The sequence below is a fragment of the Cervus canadensis genome, chromosome 11 (genome assembly GCF_019320065.1).
Source record: "Cervus canadensis isolate Bull #8, Minnesota chromosome 11, ASM1932006v1, whole genome shotgun sequence".
In the NCBI taxonomy this organism is placed as follows: Eukaryota; Metazoa; Chordata; class Mammalia; order Artiodactyla; family Cervidae; genus Cervus; species Cervus canadensis.
The window spans coordinates 70,879,292-70,898,992 of NC_057396.1; the positions used below are offsets into that span (position 1 = coordinate 70,879,292).

The following is a 19,701-nucleotide window of genomic DNA, read 5'->3' on the forward strand; positions in this document are numbered from 1 at the left end:
AATGGGTAAGGTCATCTGCTTTGGCCAAGGTCACAGGTTAAGTAGGAGAGCCAGGATGGCAGACCCATTCTCATCCTTAGACCAATATTCTTCTGTTACTATGGTCTCAGAATCCGGACTTTCAGTAAAGCTTCTCACTGAGGCACGCTCAAGTTAGAGAGGTGCTGCTCCTCACCACTTCACAGAATGCTCAGCTCAGGAGGGACCACACCTGTCACTCGGAGGCCCAAGGTGTCCAGTGACTATACACAGCTGCAGAGCAGCTTTTTCAAGTTGAACCAGAAATGAGAAGGCTTAAGGGGTGTCCTGTAAGTATAGGTATATGACAGCTCTCGCCGCATGGAAGTGATTACAATGGGAAAGCGAGAGATCATCACTCATATAAGTGAAGGACGTTTTTTCTTTTTTTTTTTTTTTGGGTCCGGCGCGGCGCGTGAGGACCGGTCCGGCGCCCGGCTCTTTTTTTCCAAAATATTTATTTGTTTGTTTGGCTGTACCAGGTCTTAGTTGCAGCATTTGGGATCTTCAATCTTTGTTGCGGCATGCGGGTTCTTTAGCTGCAACATGCGGGATCTAGGTCCCTTACCAGGGATCAAACCCAGGCCCCCTGCCTTGGGAACACAGGTCTTAGCCACTGGGCCACCAGGAATGTTTTTCTTATAACACTGTTCTTTTCTCCAATGCTGTCTTCTTTTCTATCAACTGGCAGCAATGATGAAGATACAAACCTTATTTAATGAGGTTAAGTCATTTGAAATGACCCTAATCTACATCCAGGCCAATCAAGGGACCAATCCTTGGGCAGGTTACTCAATAGGTATCTCCCACTGAAAGGGAGGCCCATGCAGCAAGACAAAACTGGTATAATTGAAAGGGGTAGCAGCCAAAAGCCACGTGAAAATGGATCTGGTCTCACCCAAGAGATACCTGGACAGGAGAGACCCGGGTTTCTATACAGCCATTGTTTGAGAGGACAGAGCTTGCACAAAAAAACTCTGGAACCAATACCAAGCAAGGAAAATGGTTGACAGCAGGAGGCCAGGACGTGGACCCTTTCCTGATGCTGCCCCACCTGGGTCCGTGGAGCCTGACTTAACTGAAAGTCTCTGCTCTGTGCCCAGCGGCCCTTGGGGTCTCCTTTTACGGCAGCACTTACTTAGCCCACTGAGGGACCACTGTTCTCCTACTAGACCAGAGGTCTCTTGGCAGGTAGAATTGTATGATAAAGAGCTTTGTATCTGTATTCCGTGCGTCGCTCAATGCTTGCATGTAGCGTGGATCATATAAGTTTGTAAAATGAAAAAATGACAAATTCCTTGAGAATCCTGTGAGAGCTGAAGTCAAAGGGAAAAAGGAAGCCCACAATATGAGAAATAAAAGCGGTTATTTCCGACTTACCCTATACTCAAGAAAACAAGAATCTTCTTTTTAAGGTGGCTACCTACTTGTATCCAGGTAAAGTTTAAGTTCACTCCTTTCTTCACCAAGAGCTCCCTTCATTCACTGTGTTATCAGGCTGAGTTACTGACATGCCATAACTTTCCTTATCTCTGTCTCTAGATCCCTAGAGGCCAACCTTACCTGGTTTGAAAATCTATCTGATAAACTCTTCTCCTAGAGGGCCTTCTCAAAAGTGACACCAGGAGACACATGACTATTGGTCCCAGCAAGTTCAGTCCTCTCTTGCTAGTTTCAAACACAGAAAAGAAGTCTTTAATGGTCAGCTTCCAAAGTTTTGAGGCAGAAGAGCATAGTGTCAAGAACATGGGAACAAAACTAAGCTAATTACTGGCCATTGGACCTGGGCATGTTATTTAATTTCTAGAAAATTGGGATAAGAGCCCCTACCTCCCACAGATGTTATGAGAATTGAATTAGTTAATTCATAAAAAGCCCTTAGCATAGCCTAAGCTCTGAATAAATGACAGCACCTACTATTACTTTTACAGAATCTGACTCACTCAGACGGTCTTATTCAGCCACCCCTTGATTAAGCCCTAATATTTCAGGGCTTGAGATGTCTAAAACCTTGACTGTGTGCCAAGCTGCAGTGCTGCTCCCATGTGTTAAGTTGGTGGCATGAGCGGCCTCAGGAAGCGACAGGGGACAGTCCTGTGACCACAGTCCTGCTTTACGGCCCTTCTCTGGGGGAGCTTGAAGTACATGGCATCCTTTATCCTTACCTAATCTCTCATCAACCAATTTCTAGGAGGCAAGCATAGAAAAGAGCATTTAGAACCTAAATTTCAGAGCAACTTAGACATGGATTAGTTTCCTTTTCTGTGAAATGGGGGTAGTGGTAGTACCTGTTTCGTAGGGTTGATAGGAGGTTTAAATGAAATAATACATACAAAGTACATCATAGCAGCTATTATTTTGTTGTTGTTAGTGTTAACACCACCATCTTCACCTGAGTGCTCTCTCCCAACCCAATAATGTAGCGATGTCTCCGTACAGGTCCTCAGACGTCTCCTCACCCTGCCCAGGAGCTCAGTCAACAAGACTCCACAAACCCAGCAGGGGCTTGGATGCGGCTGTGCTGAGCGGCCGCTCAGAATATTGCTCTCCCCTCCCCCCTACATCTCAAAACCCAAGGCCCACAGGATAACACAGGGCTTCAAAGAGCTACAAACCACATCTCCTGGGAGCTTTTTAAAGCCTCCCTCCATCGAAAAAAAAAAAAAAAAGCCACCCAATAGGTAATTCTTTATGCATTGGAATTCCCTGAGATGATGAAGACTGGAAACAGAGGGGAGAGGTCAATCTGAGATAAAATAGAGACCAGTCCTGATCAGGGTCTTCTGGTATAGCTTAGATACAAAAAGAGTCTGTTCTAAGAGCCAGTGTGGATTAGAGGGTTAACAGCTCAGGCTCTGGGTTCAATCCTGGGGCAGCTACTCACTAGCTGTGTGACAGCAAATGGCCCAAGACTTACTTTCCCGTCTGTAAGACAGGAATCTAACAGAATCTTCCTAGTAAGGATATGGTGAGGAGTAAATGTGATCGAACATGCTAACAATTATCACAGTGCCATGTAATAAAACATGCTAACACTTATCACAGTGCCAGCAACACTGCAAAGAGATTCACCAGTGTTAACTGCCCCAGAAGTCCATTTGTCATTTTTGGACTACATGTCCCAGCTTGCTGTGCAAAAATGGTCACCAGAGATCACTCCCAGAGGAGCAGAAATTCTCATTTGGGGAAGGTATATTTTAAAGCCTTTCACTTTTTTTGCTTCTCTGAACCTGTGGTTGAAATTTCTTGTTTAAACAGCAGGTGAGTGTGGGGTTGGCCACGTCGGGGGGTGGGGGGGAGTGGAAAGATGAGGAAACTCCCTTTTCTTATTTGCTTTGTTGCTGCTGTTTAGTTGCTAAGTCGTGTCCAACTCTTTTGCGACCCCAAGGACTGTAGTCTGTCAGGCTCCTCTGTCCACGGGATTTTCCTGGCAAGCATACTGGAGTGGGTTGCCATTTCCTTCTCCCGGGGAAATCTTCCCAATCCAGGGATTGAACCCACATCTCCTGCTTGGCAGGCAGATTCCTTACCATTCAGCCACCTGGGAAGCCCTTCTTACTTGCTAGCTGTATGACTATTAGAACCCAGCATCTGTATTTGATTTCCAGCAGGCTGTAGTCAACCCAACAGAGAAACTATCTCTTGTCCTTATCCAGGCCATGGTGACAGTTCTCCAGGCTGGGGCCAAGGAGGGGACTATTTGGAGCATTTCCCCTACCCCCTGCCCTGCAGGCCGGGCAGGAAGTGGAGCAACTCAGCGAGGAAAGATCACTGCAGCTCCTTCCAACCTCTCAAAGCGTCTTTATTTCACTGCTAATCAGGTGTCCCTACCCTCTACCTGCCCAGCCCTTCACCCAGATGAGAGGCGGTGGAGGACCCTCTCCCCCACCAAAAGGCTCTGCCAGGAGCTTCCCCAGGCCCAGAAAACCTCCAGTGATAAATTATGCAGCAGCACCTTTGTGCTGCCTCTCCGCCAGATGGGAGGTTTGCTCCCAGGCTTTTGTTTCCGGCTTTGCTCGCAACTCCAATCCTCCCGGCTCTGCACAGAGGTGAGGGGGGAGCTCCGGTGGGCTGTGTCTGGGCTTGCAGCAAGTCCCCGGTGAGGCTTTCTTCAGCTGGGGCTCGGGCAGCGCCCTTCCCCTCCTCACTCTAACCTGAATGAGCAGGGGAGCAGGCTGTCAGGGCAGCTGGCGGGCGATCCACTCAGCTGTGAGCGAGGATGGGAATGCCTACGTGCCGTGAAAGAATGAAGTTTGCTCGGAAGGGCGTAAAAGGTGCCCAAGGGCACCAAGGATGTTTGCTTCTTGCTAAATCAAAAATGCAGGACAGAAAATGGAGTCAAAGGACCTCCGGGAAAGCTCGAGAATCAGCTCTCTCGAACGGCTGCTCTTGGTTATGGTCAACTTTCCACAACCCCCCCCCCCAGCCCCCCAAACCATCACATTAGTGGCACCGACTTAAATGGAAAAAACAAAGAGACCACAGGGGTCAAACTCGACGGGTGAAGAGGCTGGGGGCTGGATCATGGGCTTGAGGCTCCAATCTATTCTCCCTGCGTGCCGACAGGATTCCGGATTGAAGACAGTAGTCGTGAAGGAAGGCAGCCCCACAGCGGCCCGGCCCCCCAATTGGGGCAATTACTACCTTATGAGCTCTGAGGCCTGTCCTTTACCAGGCCAGTGGGAGGGAGAGCCTGGAATTCTAAATGGTTCCAGCTCCAGGAGACCTTAGCCAGCACCTCTCACCCCGGGTCACAGCAACCTTAGGGCAATATGCCTGGCTATAACCCTGACCACGGGGATGCTCTCATAGGAAAGCCCCGCCTCCCAGGCCCTGACCCAGGGGAACTGAGGCAGAGTGAGCCTGCTAGACTCACAGCAGAGCTCCACAGACTTCTTTTCTGAATTGTGGATAGGAGAGTAATATGCTTAAGTTTCATTAGGTGTTCAAGGAGGGAAAGAAAGGGCAAGACCTTAAAAAAAAAAGAGAGCAAAAACCAGCTGAAATGAATGAAGGGCTAAGCCTCCATTTTAGCACATGACACTGTAGCTTAACTACTTGTTTGCCTAATTCCCATAGTCCAAAGGCAAAAACCATCTCTAATCTATTTCTGCAAGCACGCTAGCAAACAACCAACATTTATCTGTGGGACTCTGTGCTGAATGGTTTGAACGTACTATTATCTCATTTAATTTTTACAGGATCCTTGCATGATAGTTTATTACTATTACAGCCCCTTCCTTACAGATATGAACCCTGAAGTTCAAGGTGATGAAGTGTTTTATACAGGATCACCAAGATGTGGTGAAGTCAAGATTCAAACTGCCTGAGCTTCTTGATCATGGAGCTGTGCATGCAGGGATTAGATTAGCACTTGACAAATGTGTGTCCGGGGAATGAATGAACAAATGAATGGGTGCAGAGCCCAGTTCAGGGAATGCTCCTGAGTGTGCTGGGGGAAAACGAACCTGACCCTGTCAGCTCGAAGCTGGAAGGAGAGTGGCGAGCACAGGCATTCATCAGAGCTATTTATAGGGCCAAACCCTGGCTCTGCCAGCCAACCAGTCAGCATGAAGTCTTTCCTGGGACACTGAATCCCACCAGGCTGAGAAAGGGAGAAAGATTTCCAATACTGAAGATGAGATGGTAATCCACAGTCTGGGGTCAGATGCCCCATGTCCAGGCAACTGTGACAAAACTCGCAGCTAAACTGTGTCAAGGAATGTAGAGACCGTGGTTGGAACAGACTAACAGACCTAGCTGGCCACGGGCATGAAACTGTCATGAAATTATGAGATGTGTCCAAACACAAAAAAAGACAAGACTACTTCTTAGTCTCCAAAATTCCGCCCTATTTTGGAAGCCCCTAGGACTGATCCTCCCTTCAAAAGAGAAGCAACATAGCCAGCCTCTCCCATCTTCCTTCTTCTTAGAGATCAAGATTAGCAGTCAACCCATAGAAAGAGTGAGAAAGGCCTGTAAAACATCCTGTGTTCTCTGCCGGCCCAGAAGATGTGCAAGTCCGATGTGCTCAGTGTCAGACGTGGCCTCACTCAGTCCCCTTTGCACCTGTCATTCTTAATACCACGTGCCAGTCCCAAAGATGTCATCTGATATTCAACAGGGGACAGAAGAGGAAATCCAAAATCAGTGACAAGCCAGGCATCTTTCACAAGTCCAGTAAGATCAGGGACAAGGTCAACCCAGCACCGTGACAACACCAGATGGAAAGGAGTCCAGTCTCAGCGCCACTCTTTGTCACTCAGTCTCAGAAATAAACCCTCTATGTACCAAAGCTTACCTGGAAGAGATCTCCAAGACAAACAGGGTCGCCACTCTTCAAATGGTAGTGGATTGTCCGAGGCCTCACCTCAACCCTCAACAGGAAGATACCCAGGGCTATTACCAGTCATCAAGTTTCCTTCCAAAAATCTTTAGGAGTGTTTACACAGGCTCGGGCCAATCCCACGGGCTCTAGGAAAAGCCCCAAGTACTAGCAGCATCCAAATAAGTGCCTTGAATTTTAGTGTCTTGAATTCATTCCGAGTTGAGGTCAGATCTGTCTAACTGATTGACTATGATACACTGACTTCTCCTTGAGCCCCTGGAACATGGTGTGGGATCCTCCTGGTATTTTTGGTTGAGAGACTGCTCAGTCTCACTGGTGAGCCATGAATCTGTCCCTTCCAAGCCTCTGAGGATGGCTCAGCAGCAGGCTAGGCAAAGTTTAGATCTTGGTGCCACTGAGGGTCCTTAGGCACATACACAGAGAGCTTCCCACACCTTGAAGTTTCCATTAAATATCTTGTCCTTGAAAAGCACCCAAAGAGCGACCAAGAATCCTCTATCCTTCTTCTGTGAAGCACAGAAAATACACAATTTTCTACCCCGGTTCTCAATGCAGATGTAGTGTATGCAGTTTTGACAGCTCTGGAGCAATAAAATCCTCTTGGCCAGTCTCCGCCGGGACCCTTCCAGTTCCCCTTTCCCTAGGGCAGAAGGCGACAATCTCCGCTCTGGCTTTGTTGGTATCCGTTTTAGCCCCCACCCCCCCTTTTTTTTTCCCCTTCAGTGCAATGCCATTTCCCTTGATCTTTTTCAAAACTTCCTCCAGGGGGCCGGGAGGAAAGCTCTCTCCTCTTGCCTTGCAGCCCGAAGGGGAAAAGCCCCCTAAAAGCATAGCTGTCCCTTTAAGGGGCCCATGTGGTGGGAAGAGCAGCTACATTCCTACCCTAGTAGGGCCGCTGTCCCGACACGCCAAAGAGGCTACAAATAACCTTCGAGGAGAGAACCCGGGAGGGGGAGAGGACAGTCCAGAGAGGAACGTGGGTCGGCCTGGCTACTACTCCGAGAGGAAGAGTTAAGTGCTCGGTGGGGTTAGTGTGGGCATGGAAAAAGTCATTGAAAACCCACGGGTTGTCTAAATAACAGACAGAGAACTCTGTTTTGGATTTGGGAGGTAAACCAATCTTTAAAACAAGTGCTCAGGCATCTCCACGCCCTGCCAGGCAAGTTCCGAAATCTGCACTATTTCCACACGCGCTCCCTTTACGTTAAAGAAAGAATCGGCTAGGAGGCCGTGGTCTCCAATCCCCATCACTCTAAACCCCGTCCAGCGCCTCATCCCGGCGGCGGTGGGGGAGAATGGGAAGACTCAGATTCCACCACCACCACCGCCCCCCCACACCCCCCACACCTCGGTTGAACAGAGGTGGGTGAACAGGGTTGGGGTTCAAAGATCAAAGTTCTTTGATCTTCGGGCACCAACTAGAGGCAGCTGCTAAATCACGGGGTGCACCCACGGTCGTAGCCGGCTGCCGAGAAACAGATTCCACCGGAGCCGTCAACGCACACAACAGTTGCGTTCGGGCACCAAACAAGTTATTAATAAGGAGCAGATGAAGCAGCAGTCCTCTTGCCATCCCTCCAACTCCCCCGAGGGCCACCGCGCGGGCCGGGGGGTGGGGTGGGGGGCTGCCTGGTGAGGTTCGGCGACACCCGCCCCCCTGTCCCAGCCAGGACGGATCTGCGGGAGACTTCCAGCAGTTTCTTCCCTCTGTCCCTCCTCTGCCCCCCTTTCCCCCTCCCCCTCCTCCGGGAAGGACCCAGGACAGGAAACTGGTTGGTCACAGCCAGGAGAGGGAACCCAAAACACCACCAAGTGGGGATGCTGCGAGCGAGCAGTGCCCAAGGACCCTCGGCGGGAGCGTGGTCCGGAGTCCGCGCAACTGCTCCCCGAATCGGGAGGAATCCCCTGAGCTCAAGTATTCAGATTCCACTGGAGCCTCCCTTTGCAATCCTCCCGAGACCCCCTCCACCCCGGACCCTGGAAGGAGGACTATTTACAATTTGTGCTTTAGCGACCATCCTTCCCCGCCTCCCTTTCTTCGCACACATTCATTCGCACCAAGGACACAGAGGCCGTGGGTCAACCCGAAACGGGAAGCACCCAGCTCTTCAAAGAGCAGCGAGGGAAGGAGGGGGCGAGCGCCTCGGGTCTCCCCCCGACCCCCACCCCCACCCCCCTCCACCCAGCCTGGCCCAGACCCGAGCCCGAGGAGCTCCTCGGTCGCCGCTGCCCCATCTCGGGCTGGAGGAGTCGGGGGCGGGGGGGTGGGGTGGAGAGCTCCCGGTCCCCTTCCCCGGCACGCGATCTCCGGGCGAACTGCTTGGAGTGAGAGGGCGAGGGGCTCTCAGGCCCCAGCCCGCGCCGTTCCGCTCTCGGAAGGTTGAGTCCTGCAGCGGCCGGAGCCCGGGGACAAACTTTCCCGGCTGGCGGGTGCGCGCGAGCGCGGCGGCGCCGCTTACCGTGTGCGCACAGCAGGGCTCCAAGCAGCAGCGCGCCGCACGGCCGCCTCATGGTGCCGCCGCCGGCGCTCCCTGCCGGCCCGGGGGTCCCGCCGGCTCCCGCGGGACGGCGCGCCGGAGGGTGTCGGCGGAGGCTCCCCGCCAGGGGCCGCGTCCCGGTCCACGGCGGCGGGCGCGCCCCGCCAGTCGCCCTCCGGCTTGCTGCTGCCTCCAGTGCGGGCCGAGCCGAAGCCGCCCCGCCAGGGGACCGGGAGGGGGGTGTCCCGGGCCCTGCCGCCCCGCCCCCAGCGCCGCAGCCCCCGCCACCGCCACCGCGCCTGGTCCCGCCCCCCGCGCCGGCCCGGCCCCTTCCCGCCCTCGGCCCCCGCCCCCCGGTCCCCGGACCCCACCCGCCGGCGCCTCCAGCGCTGGCCCAGTTCCTCTGCAAGCCGCCCCCACATTCCTAGCCCTCGAGAGAGCCCCCCCACCCACCCCACGCACTGTCCCCCTTACTACTGCTCGAATGTCCTTAACTTAAAAAAAGTGTCATCGTAGCGGCAACTCTCGGATCCCCGCTCACTCTAGTTCTGGGCCAGAGTGGTGCACCCAAGCTGACCCGAGTTGCCTGGACGTGACCCCGGCCCCCCTACCGGCCCCGAGTCCAGACTTTATTGATGTCTCAGAATACGCAAGGCTTGCTAATGCATAATCCTCTCGGGCTTCACGGACATCAAACAAGGGCCATCAGGGGGCCTGGAGTGCTGTGTCTTCTCTAGCGTTCTCACTGTCAAAATTCCTTTTCTGAGATTTCTCTCCGCCCCTACCCTCCCCCCTCCACCTCGGCCCCCAGTCTAAGCAGCGTTGTTCGAGGGCTAAATAATTCCACGACCTCCTCTTTTCATTTACTCGTTTCCTGAGGTAGTTGTCTGGGTCCTGTCGCCCCAGCTCAGACGTCCAGAATTGGCCCAGACGTAGTTCCTCCTCGCTGTCTTTGTAAATCAGCCTGGTTAGCCTCTTCACCTTCTTTGACTTTCTGATCCTGGCAAGGAAGGAAGGGGGTAAGGAAGTTAAGTCTTTACTTGCTGTGGTATCCTCTCAGAGACCTCAGCCTCCTCCCAGCTCCAGTCTCTAGAGCCTTCTAGCAATATTTAACTTTGGGGTTAGTATATAAAGTTGTAAATTCCTCTCTTGTCTTTGCTTTGTGGCCTATGCCTCTCTCCAGCATATATTAATAATATGGATTAATTTTGTTACCACCTTCCATTTTCTAGGTTAAATCTTGTCCTGCTTCTTTTGTCCAAGTCTCTGACTTCCTTCAGCTCAATTCAGTTGCTCAGTCATGTCCGACTCTTTGCGACCCCATGGACTGCAGCACGCCAGGCCTCCCTGTCCATCACCAACTCCCAGAGTTTACTCAAACTCATGTCCATCGAGTTAGTGATGCCATCCAACCATCTCATCCTCTGTTGTCCCCTTCTCCTCCTGCCTTCAGTCTTTCCCAGCATCAGGGTCTTTTCCAGTGAGTCAGTTCTTTGAATCAGATGGCCAGAGTATTGGAGCTTCCTTAGGGTCCTGTATACCATCTTTCTATCCAAGCTGGTATGCCAGCAGTTTCTGCTTTTGGATCATCAGCGATTTTCTTAAACCACTTTCCTCTCACTAGTAAATAGAGTCAGAAAGCCCCAAATGCCCCATATTAGCTAAGGGGAAAGTAATTTGGTACAGTGCAAAGAGAATATTAGGAGATTTCTCTAGTGGATTGGTCACCGTTTCATCCTTACTTGTCTGCAATTTTTCAGAGGCTTTCACTTCAAATTACCATCTTTGACCAAAGCTAATGTTAAGTTCACAATAGCAAGAAAGAAATGCGGTATTCACTACTTCTTAGCCAATATTTCTCTATTCTGTTTTGCCTGAAATTTTTACACAGATGAAATGTGGTTGAACTAACATCACCATGGTAACTAACACTGAGACATTTTCTGTGTGTGTAGTTCTTCCTGCTGTCTGATGGCGGCAGTCGAGTCAGATCAGGTTTACTTGATCTTACTGCTGGGAAAACAGTCAACCTTTAAGACCTGTGTCATCTTAGCCTAAAATCCAAGGAGAAACAAGTGAAAAGTAAAGGGTGATTCTTTTTTTTTTTTTTTAAAGGGTGATTCTTAATCCCCCCTCCCCACAACATTTTTGTTGCAGCTTTCATTGGTCTCAGGGTTTTAGTATAGTTGCTTATGAAGGCTTGCTTTTTGACCTATTGAGGAAGACCTCGTGATTCTGGAAGCCATATTTTTTTTTCCTTCCCCACATGAAAACTGAGGACATGTGGTATAACGAATACATTTGTCCCAAAAAATCCAGAACAGGCGGTCACCATACTTTCAGTGTCAGGGGATTAAGAATTTATAAACAGTTTCCACTCTGTATTCAAAAGACAGGTTCCTTTCCAGAAGGCATGATTTGTGTTGTTTTTCTGGGGTTGAAGAGGAGCAGGGAGGCTGGCTGTCCCTCTCTGACTCAGGCTCAAGAGACTGCATTTTCTGTGTGCATCCCAAGTCCTCCTCCTCCACGGTTCGGCACAGTTTTGGTGTTCAGAGCCGTCCCCGGCTGCTGTGAGTCACTGGGAATATCAATGGGTAGAAACGAACTTCGTGCATGGTCCCTGGCTGGGTCACCCCCTAGGGTGAGTTAAGTCTTGGCTGTCAGAAACTGCTTTTGTGCCAGGAGGGCTAAGCCATATTTATTTTTACCAGGCCTCTCAGACTTTCTTGTTTGGAGTGAGAGATCCTGAAAAGCATGCCAGAATGGGCTGTTTGTCTCCCTTTTATTGTCCTCTGGGACATGCCCCTAGGAAAGTTGTAGGGGATTGCCAATTCCAGAGGGGGTCTCAGAGGCATTGGTTTCCTCAGAAACACCACCCCTATTTCCTTCATCCTTCTAGGACGGACCAGGGGACTGCATTTCAAAGATCAGAATATCGCCTTGAATTAGACCATCACTAAATGGCCTTTTCAAAGGACACAGGGAGTGCTACAGAAACAAGATAGAAATGGGCATTATTTTGATCCAGTTGGGTTGGCAAAATCCTCCTCTAACCCAGGCATCATTCGACAACCTGAATTCTAAAAGTAATTCTTCTAAGAGAATAAAAGGCTTGACACTTCACACTTTAAACCAGTGATTCTCAATCAGGAATGATTTTTGCCAACATGGGGCAATACCTGGAGACATTTTTGGGAGCAGGTATTACTGGTGAATAATGAGCAGAGGCCAATAAACAGGATATCTCTCCCCACAACAAATAATTATCCAGCCCGAAATGTTAATGTTTCTGAGGTTGAGAAACCTTGGTTAAAAAAATTAAGAACATGAGTCTGCAAAAAATTGCTCCATCGCTGGAATCACGTTCTTGTGTGAATGGAGGAGGGAGATCTTAAAGCTATAGAATGGAAAACAGGAGAAGGCACAATTAAAGGAGCTGAAGGAGTCTATACCTATCTGCCCAGGGTTGGCTATTACTAGTATTAACTCACTTAGTGGGAGTATTTATTATGAGTCTCTTATGTCCCAGGCACTGTAGAAACAATGGTAACTGGATATATTCTGTCCCTGGAACTTAAAGTCTGAGCTGGGGAGGCTACAAGTATACAGAGGCATTAAAAGAATAATCTCATGAATGAATTTAAAGCTATAAATGCTATGGGTATTCAAGGAAATGGACAGAGCCTGCTTAGATTTGGGGGTTCAGGGAAGGCCTGTCAGAGGCACTAACACTTATGCTGAGTAAGATTCACAAAACTAAGAGTGGACGGGGTGGGTCTTCTAGGCAGAGGGGACAGTATGTACAAAGGCCCTGAGCCAGGAAAGAGTCTGTAGGGTTTACAAAAAAATATCAGTAACTTTTTAGCAATGGGTATGCTTCTATCTGGGCTTCCCTGGTAGCTCAGCAGTAATGAATCCGCCTATAATGCAGGAGACATGGGTTCGATCCCTGGGTGGGAAAGATCCCCTGGAGGAGGGCTTGGCAACCCATTTCAATATTCTTACCTAGAGAGTCCCCATGGACAGAGGAGCTTGATGGGCTACAGTCCATGGGGTCCCTAGAAAGTGGAACATGACTGAGCAACTAAAAAGCAACAACAATGGCAAATGCTTTTATCTAGGTTCAGGGAGCTACTGCTGGAGACCAGAAGAGAAGAGGTATAAAGAAATAGTCCAGTTTGTAATTCTATGCTTTCTTTAATTCCAGGCGCTCCGCAAGACCATTTCTAGTACCAACACTTTTCACATTCCAGGTCAATAGTAGTATTTGAGTCAGGATCTGAGTACCACGGCTAATTCAGTTCCCTGGTATAACTCGAGGCACATCCTGAAAAATGGGGCTTCCTAGCATATTTAAAAAGCCTCCTGAAAGCTTGATAGTCACACACCTGATACATATAAATAGAGCTTTTGCAGCAAATGTCTCAGTACATCTTGGTAATTTCAGTGGCAAAGTTGAATTTAGAATGGTGGATAAACAAATGGACCAATGAATAAATACTCATTGGTAACAACCATGACTCAAACATCTCCGTAAATGGTCTGTTTCACACATGCCCCTTTATAATTCATTTTCTACACAGCAGCACAGTGACTTCCTACAAAACAAATCAGATCATGTTATTACGAGGCTAAAAACCTTCCCATGCTTCCTACTCAGAATAATGGCTGTACTTCTCACATGTTCTTTGAGGTCCTTCATGAGCTGGCCCCTGCTTAATTCTTTGACCACCTTTCCCCTTGTTCATTCTGCGCTAGCCACACTGGCTTTCTTTCAGGTCTGCAACACGCTACTGTTTCTCACAACTTTTGCACAAGCCGTCTCCTCTGCTTAGAATACTGTTTCCCCAGACCCTTCTGTGGCCACTCTCAGCTCAGTGTCATAGCCTCAGAGCTTACCACCCTACATGTGCCGTGTCCTTACTATTGCCTTTACCCTGTTTTGTGTAGGAGATTGAATAAGAATTCATGGAGATGGTGCCATTTTGCCAAAGTCTTATAGGATGTGTAAGAGTTTGCATGGGTGCATGCTCAGTCTCTTCATTCATGTCCCACTCTCTGTGACTGCGTGGACTGTAGCCCACCAGGCTCCTCTGTCCATGGGATTCTCCAAGCAACAATACTAGGATGGGTTGCCGTGTCCTCCTCCAGGGGATCTTCCCCCGCCCCAGGGGTTGAACCCGAGTCTCCTGCATTACAGATGGATTCTTTACTGCTGAGCCACCAGGGAAGTCTTATGTATGAGTTTACTAGGCAGAAAATGTGGAAGAGGTACATTCTAGGTGGAGAGAAGAGCTTATCCCAAAGCAAGAGGGTGTGAATGAGCTCAGTATGTTTGGGAATAGTGAGTAGGAAGGTATGGCAAGAGAATTAAGTGTGTAGGAAAGAGTGAATGGCATAGTGGCTGGAAAACTAGATTGGAGCCAGACTGTGAAGGAATATGTATGTCTGCATGTTAAGGAATTTTGCTTCATCTTAGTAATGGTGAGTCAGCAGTGTTTTCAAAGTAAGGAAGTAACATGGTCAAATTTCAATTTTAGAACAATAAACTCTGTGACAATATAGAAGATGACTTGGGGGAGAAAAAAATAGACACCAACTGCAGCTGTTTGTCCTGAGATTCTAAACTTTGGGAACTTCCAGTTCATATCCTGAGTTTATTTAGGGATTCCTAGTAGAGTCCCTTTCATCTTCCTAAACTAGTTCTCTTGTCTACATGCAGCATCGTCTCTACGCCTGTTGTTGAGTTAGTTGCTTTTTTTCTGGGTTTTTCTTAAGCTATGATGATCTGTCACACATAGTATTTAGGTGTAAGGAGGAGATGCCAATGCTGTCTGATTGATTTTTAATCTTCTCAATGATGCCTTGCCATTTGCTGGCCTCTTTATTTAATGAATTTGTTTCATGAATTGGTTCCTGTGAGGCAATCATAAGTCCTACACATTGGATGGCCTTCATTTTCTAGACTTTTAAACTAAAGTAGGGGGAAAAGTCTGTTTAATAGGCACTGTGCATGGTCCTGGAAATTTAAAGATGATTGAAGACTGTCTCTGACTTTCGGGAACTCACAACCCAGTAGGATAATTCAAATAGTGTTTCTTTTTTAAATGACATAAAATTTTAAAAATATATTTTATATTATTAAAATATTAAATGTATTAATATAAATATATTAAAATATATTAATATATTAAATATTATACTATTAAATATATAAATGTATTGAATATTAAATATATTATATATTAAATATATTATATTAACTACATATATAAAATATAAATATTAATTTATATTATTTAAATAAATTTTAAATATATTGTTTACATTTTATTTCCAGTCCTTAGCTACATGCATAACCTGTGAAATTAACATTTATAGAACACTCTACCCCACAATAGCAAGATAAACATTCTTTTCAAAGTGTACCCACGACATCTACTGAGGCATATTTACTAAGGTAGTCCATATTCCAGATCGTAAAACAAAGTCTCAATAAAGGTAAAAAGATTCAAACCATATAAGATTTTATATCTGATCACAGAGGAAGCAAACTAGAAATCAAGGAATTCCATGGTGGTCCAGTGGTTAGGACTCCATGCTTTCACTACTGAGGGCCTAGATTTGATTCCTGGTTGGGGAACTAAGATCCCACAGATTGCACAAAAAAAAACACAAAAAATTAAACAAAACAGAAGCACCTCTGGAAAACCCTCCAGTGTATGGAAATCCTGAATAATCCATTTCTATATAACCCATGGGACAAAGAAGAATTCCAAAGGGAAATTAGATAATGTGTTCTATTTTAGTTCATAAACTTAAATGCTTAAAAAATACAAAATCACATTTTGGAAAATTGGAGCTCTCTTTGTGGGAAGATTTTTAACTAAAAATTCTATTTCTTTATAAATAGACAGGTATTCAAGTCATCTGTTTATTCTTTTTTTTTTTCATCTGTTTATTCTTGAGTGAAACTTGCTAGTTTGGGTTTCAGGGAATTTTTCCATTTTACATAATTTATTAAATGAGTAACACTGTCCTACTATTCCCTTAGTGAAAATGACATAAATATTTATCAAGGTGCGTACTCCAGGACAGAGGAAGGCACAGCTAATTTTTGTGGGCTACCAAGAAGGGTCAAAAAAAATCTTCCTTTCTTTTAAATTACATGAAAGTATAATTTCCAACTCTTTTTGTAGCACAGAAAATATAAAATAACAAGAAGGTACGAGTCTGTAATTGTCTTTGGGCTCCAGTTCAATTTAAGCCATGTCCTCTAAACCAGTTTCTTGCAAGGAATTAGTTTTCTTTAACTGACCAAGAATTTGTGACCATTCTTTGCAAGTTCTCCCAAAGTTCTGGTCTGCTCACCAGGGGCGGTCTAAAATGATTTGTCTGTGAATAGCATTTTAAAGTAAACATGTAAATCTCATGCAGTGGCACCACACTTAGTTTTTGCTTTTCTCTTATGGAAGATAAGTCTTTGAAGAAGAGCCTAGTAGCTCAGCATGAATTTCATGACCTGCATTTCTTAGTAGCTGCTTCGCCTTTAGCATCTTTCTGCTTGATGAGTTGATAAAAGCTTGTCCTAGTTTCTTGAACCTGTTTTGTAGCAATAATTCAGACTGTGTTTTTTTCTTTCTATTGTCTCCTTGAGGTTTAAAACTATTTGGTACGTTTATGTTTGCTTTTCTGTGGTTTTCAGTTCCAAGGAGGATTTTCTTCCCTATCCATCTCTCCACAGATCCTCTGCAGAGCCAGAGATGTCTGTTCATTTTCGCTTTATAATTAGAAATTATAATCTGATAAATTGATGTCTCAACATATCCTCTCTCATGGGCATTTTTTCTATTGAGTTTGATGTTTCCATTCTTTATGCTGCAGTACTGACTGTCTCAAGTCCTCTCTATGTTTAGATCAATTTCATATCATTTGCTTATATTCAGGATTGTAGAGTAGATTTCTGATTTATTGGTTTACCTTGATGATTATTTGTATGGGTAAAAATTTCAGAAGTATGTAATGATAATTGAAGAACCTGAAAAGCCCATCTAATTGAAGGCTGAGATGTTTCTTTTCTTTTTTTTTTTTTTAACATTCAATGGGTTCACAGAAATACACTTGACTCTAACAATTCTTGTGTATTTTTCCTTTCCTTAAGATCTGATGTTGTAAAGGTTTCACTAGAAAACTTCCTTTGCCACTGATGGGTTGCCAAAACATATTCATGTAATATATGGCAGAAAAAGAAAGCTAAAAAGAATGGCTGCTTCTGGGGAAAAACAAACTCTCTATGAAAGGTCATCACCTCTGCTTAAAAACATTTTAAAGATTTTCAAACCACTCAGTTATTGTTTGTTTTCAGGTTACAATGTATGCCTATTATAGATAATTTTAAGGATAAAGAAGAGTAGAAAGGGGAAAAATGTAAGCAGTACTTCCACCACCATTTAAAGGCTACCTGCTATTTCTGTGCAACCTCAAAGTTTCTTGAAGGCTTAGCCTAGCGACCACCTGCCCTTTTCTAAGTCTTCCGCCTCAATAGACTGTTTCAGACATTAAGAGTGGAAGACCGACTTTAAATATAAAGGCCCTTAGGATTTTTATGGAAGGGATGGAGCTGTAGGAAAAACCTACAAATTGCTCCAGAGATGACATCTTGTTCTTATTTAGCTCTCTTTGAGTCATTAACAGTCGGGCGCCACTGGTGCTGAAACTTATCATTATTATAACCGCAAATGGGTTAATGCCCAAACAAAGCTATATTCTTGGGGCTGGTTCCCAGCTCCACCGCACCGACCCCAAGAGCAGCACCCTCCAAATCCCAGGATAATGCCCCACAAATGAGGGGATGTCAAATGTTCAGACTGAACTCGAAATTCTCTTCTTTTATCTGGGAGCTCCCAGTTGCTGGCAGGGCAGAGCCAAGGGGAAAATAAATAAATAAACGTCAAGCCAACAAACCCTAAAAAAAGAGGCTATGTGGTTTAGCGGTCAGACCACTATCCTGGAGGCTGAGATCGCTGAGATCCAGTTCCAGCTCTCCCACTGACTGGCTGGATGACGCTAGACAAGTCATTTTCCTGACACAGTCCTCCGTTTCCCTACTTAGAAAAGGGGGCCCTGCTTTAGAAAGTTTTTATGAGGACAAATGAAATGACCTGTGAATAGCTTCAGGTTGCTTGGAAATAAAATGAAATTGCAATCCTTAATAATTACCATCCTATTACTAAATTAATAATACAGTAAAAAGCCACAGGTGTTAAAGTTATGAAACTCCCATACCCTCAAGGTGCATGGGGTCGGGGGGCAGCGTGGGGCAGGGCGGTGGGAGGCACAGGTGGAGGAAGAAGGCAAAATTTTTTCAAATCAAATTTGCAGAACTTCACATCAAATACCAAATTAGCAAATTTATTACCTCGAGATAATAAATGTGGCCCTGAGTTTGGCTCTGTCCCTTTATCCTTACCACATCTAAACTCAGAGTGACTCACAGGAGCCTAGAAATGAGACATACACAATTTTAAGGGAAAGGGAGAATTAGGAGGTTTGACGCTTCTGCTGGAGGAGGCTAAGAATAGACCACTCAGAACACAAAGAGAGCCTCCTCTTTCCTCTTCCTCCCAGTGTAGGTGGTCTACTGGTTTCCCAGTCATTCCTTTGAAAGAATGATTTTTGTTTTCTTTCTGTCCGCAAAACCTCACCTTGTGCGGGGGAGAGCTAACTAAAAATGTGAGGACAGACTCGCTTTTTCTACTGCGTTAGAACTATCACAAGGGCTGCACAATGCTAACGCCTTGCTGGGTGTGGAGAGGGGCTAAAAGACAAATACTGTATGTGAATATCTGGGAACTTGAAAACCAAGGAGTTCTCTACCTTCTTAAAGGAAAAGTGAGCAGCTAGGAATATGAGGGGGAAAAATCCAATAGGTGTCCTTGTTTGTGCATCCCATTCCCCCAAGATGTGGAGTGTCTTCATAGGAAAAAAAAAGACATTTGGGAAGGATATCAAATAGTAAGAGACAGACGTAGAAGGAGGGGCTATAAAGATAAAGAGGCGTTTGAGAGGAAATGTCCATTAAGTCATAGAGGATTTAATGAGCACCTTCTGGATGCCCAGTCTTGTCACAAGCAAAGACATCTCTGACTTCAAGGAGCAGCCAAGATATGGGCACGTGAAAGCACTTTGTAATAATTTAAGATGGTAAATAATCAGATGAAAATAGAAAGAAAGTGAAGTCGCTCAGTCCTGTCTGACTCTTTGTGACCCCATGGACTACACCTACCAGGTTCCTCCATCCATGGGATTTTCCAGGCAAGAGTACTGGAGTGGGATGCCATTTCCTTCTCCAGGGGATCTTCTAGACCCAGGGATCAGACCCAGGGATCAAACCCCGGTCTCCCGCATTGCAAGCAGAGGTTTTACAGTCTGAGCCACCAGGGAAGCCACCAAAAAAAAAAAAAAAAAGATAATGGGATATTAAATGTTTATGGGGATTTAGGGGTGGGAGCTACTATCGTGGGGCTTCCCTGGTAGGTCAGTTGGTAAAGAATCTGCCTGCTATGTTGGACTCTGCCAGCAATGCAGGAGACTTGAGTTCAATCCCTGGGTCGGGAAGATCCCCTGGAGGAGAAAATGGCAACCCACTCCAGTCTTCTTGCCTGGAGAATTCCATGGACAGAGGAGTCAGATGGGCTACAGTCTATGAGAGTAGGACACAACTTAGCGACTAAACCATCAAGGCTACTATTATGATGAAGTAAAGTGAAGTCAAGTCAGTCGCGCAGTCGTGTCCGACTCTTTGTGGCCCCATGGACAGTAGCCTGCACCAGGCTCCTCCGTCCATGGGATTTTCTA

The 19,701-nt window shown here is 46.5% G+C and overlaps 1 protein-coding gene across 1 annotated transcript in view; it reads right to left on the bottom strand.

Annotated features, from left to right (window-relative positions):
* Positions 1-9,056, bottom strand: part of LRP4 (LDL receptor related protein 4) — a 52,186-nt gene extending 43,130 nt beyond the window's left edge. Inside the window, exon 1 of the mRNA XM_043481143.1 lies at positions 8,827-9,056. Within this exon, the coding sequence (XP_043337078.1) occupies positions 8,827-8,878 (52 nt within the window). The 5' untranslated portion in view covers positions 8,879-9,056. The remainder of the gene's footprint in view (positions 1-8,826) is intronic.
* Between the last annotated feature and the right edge of the window lie 10,645 nt (positions 9,057-19,701).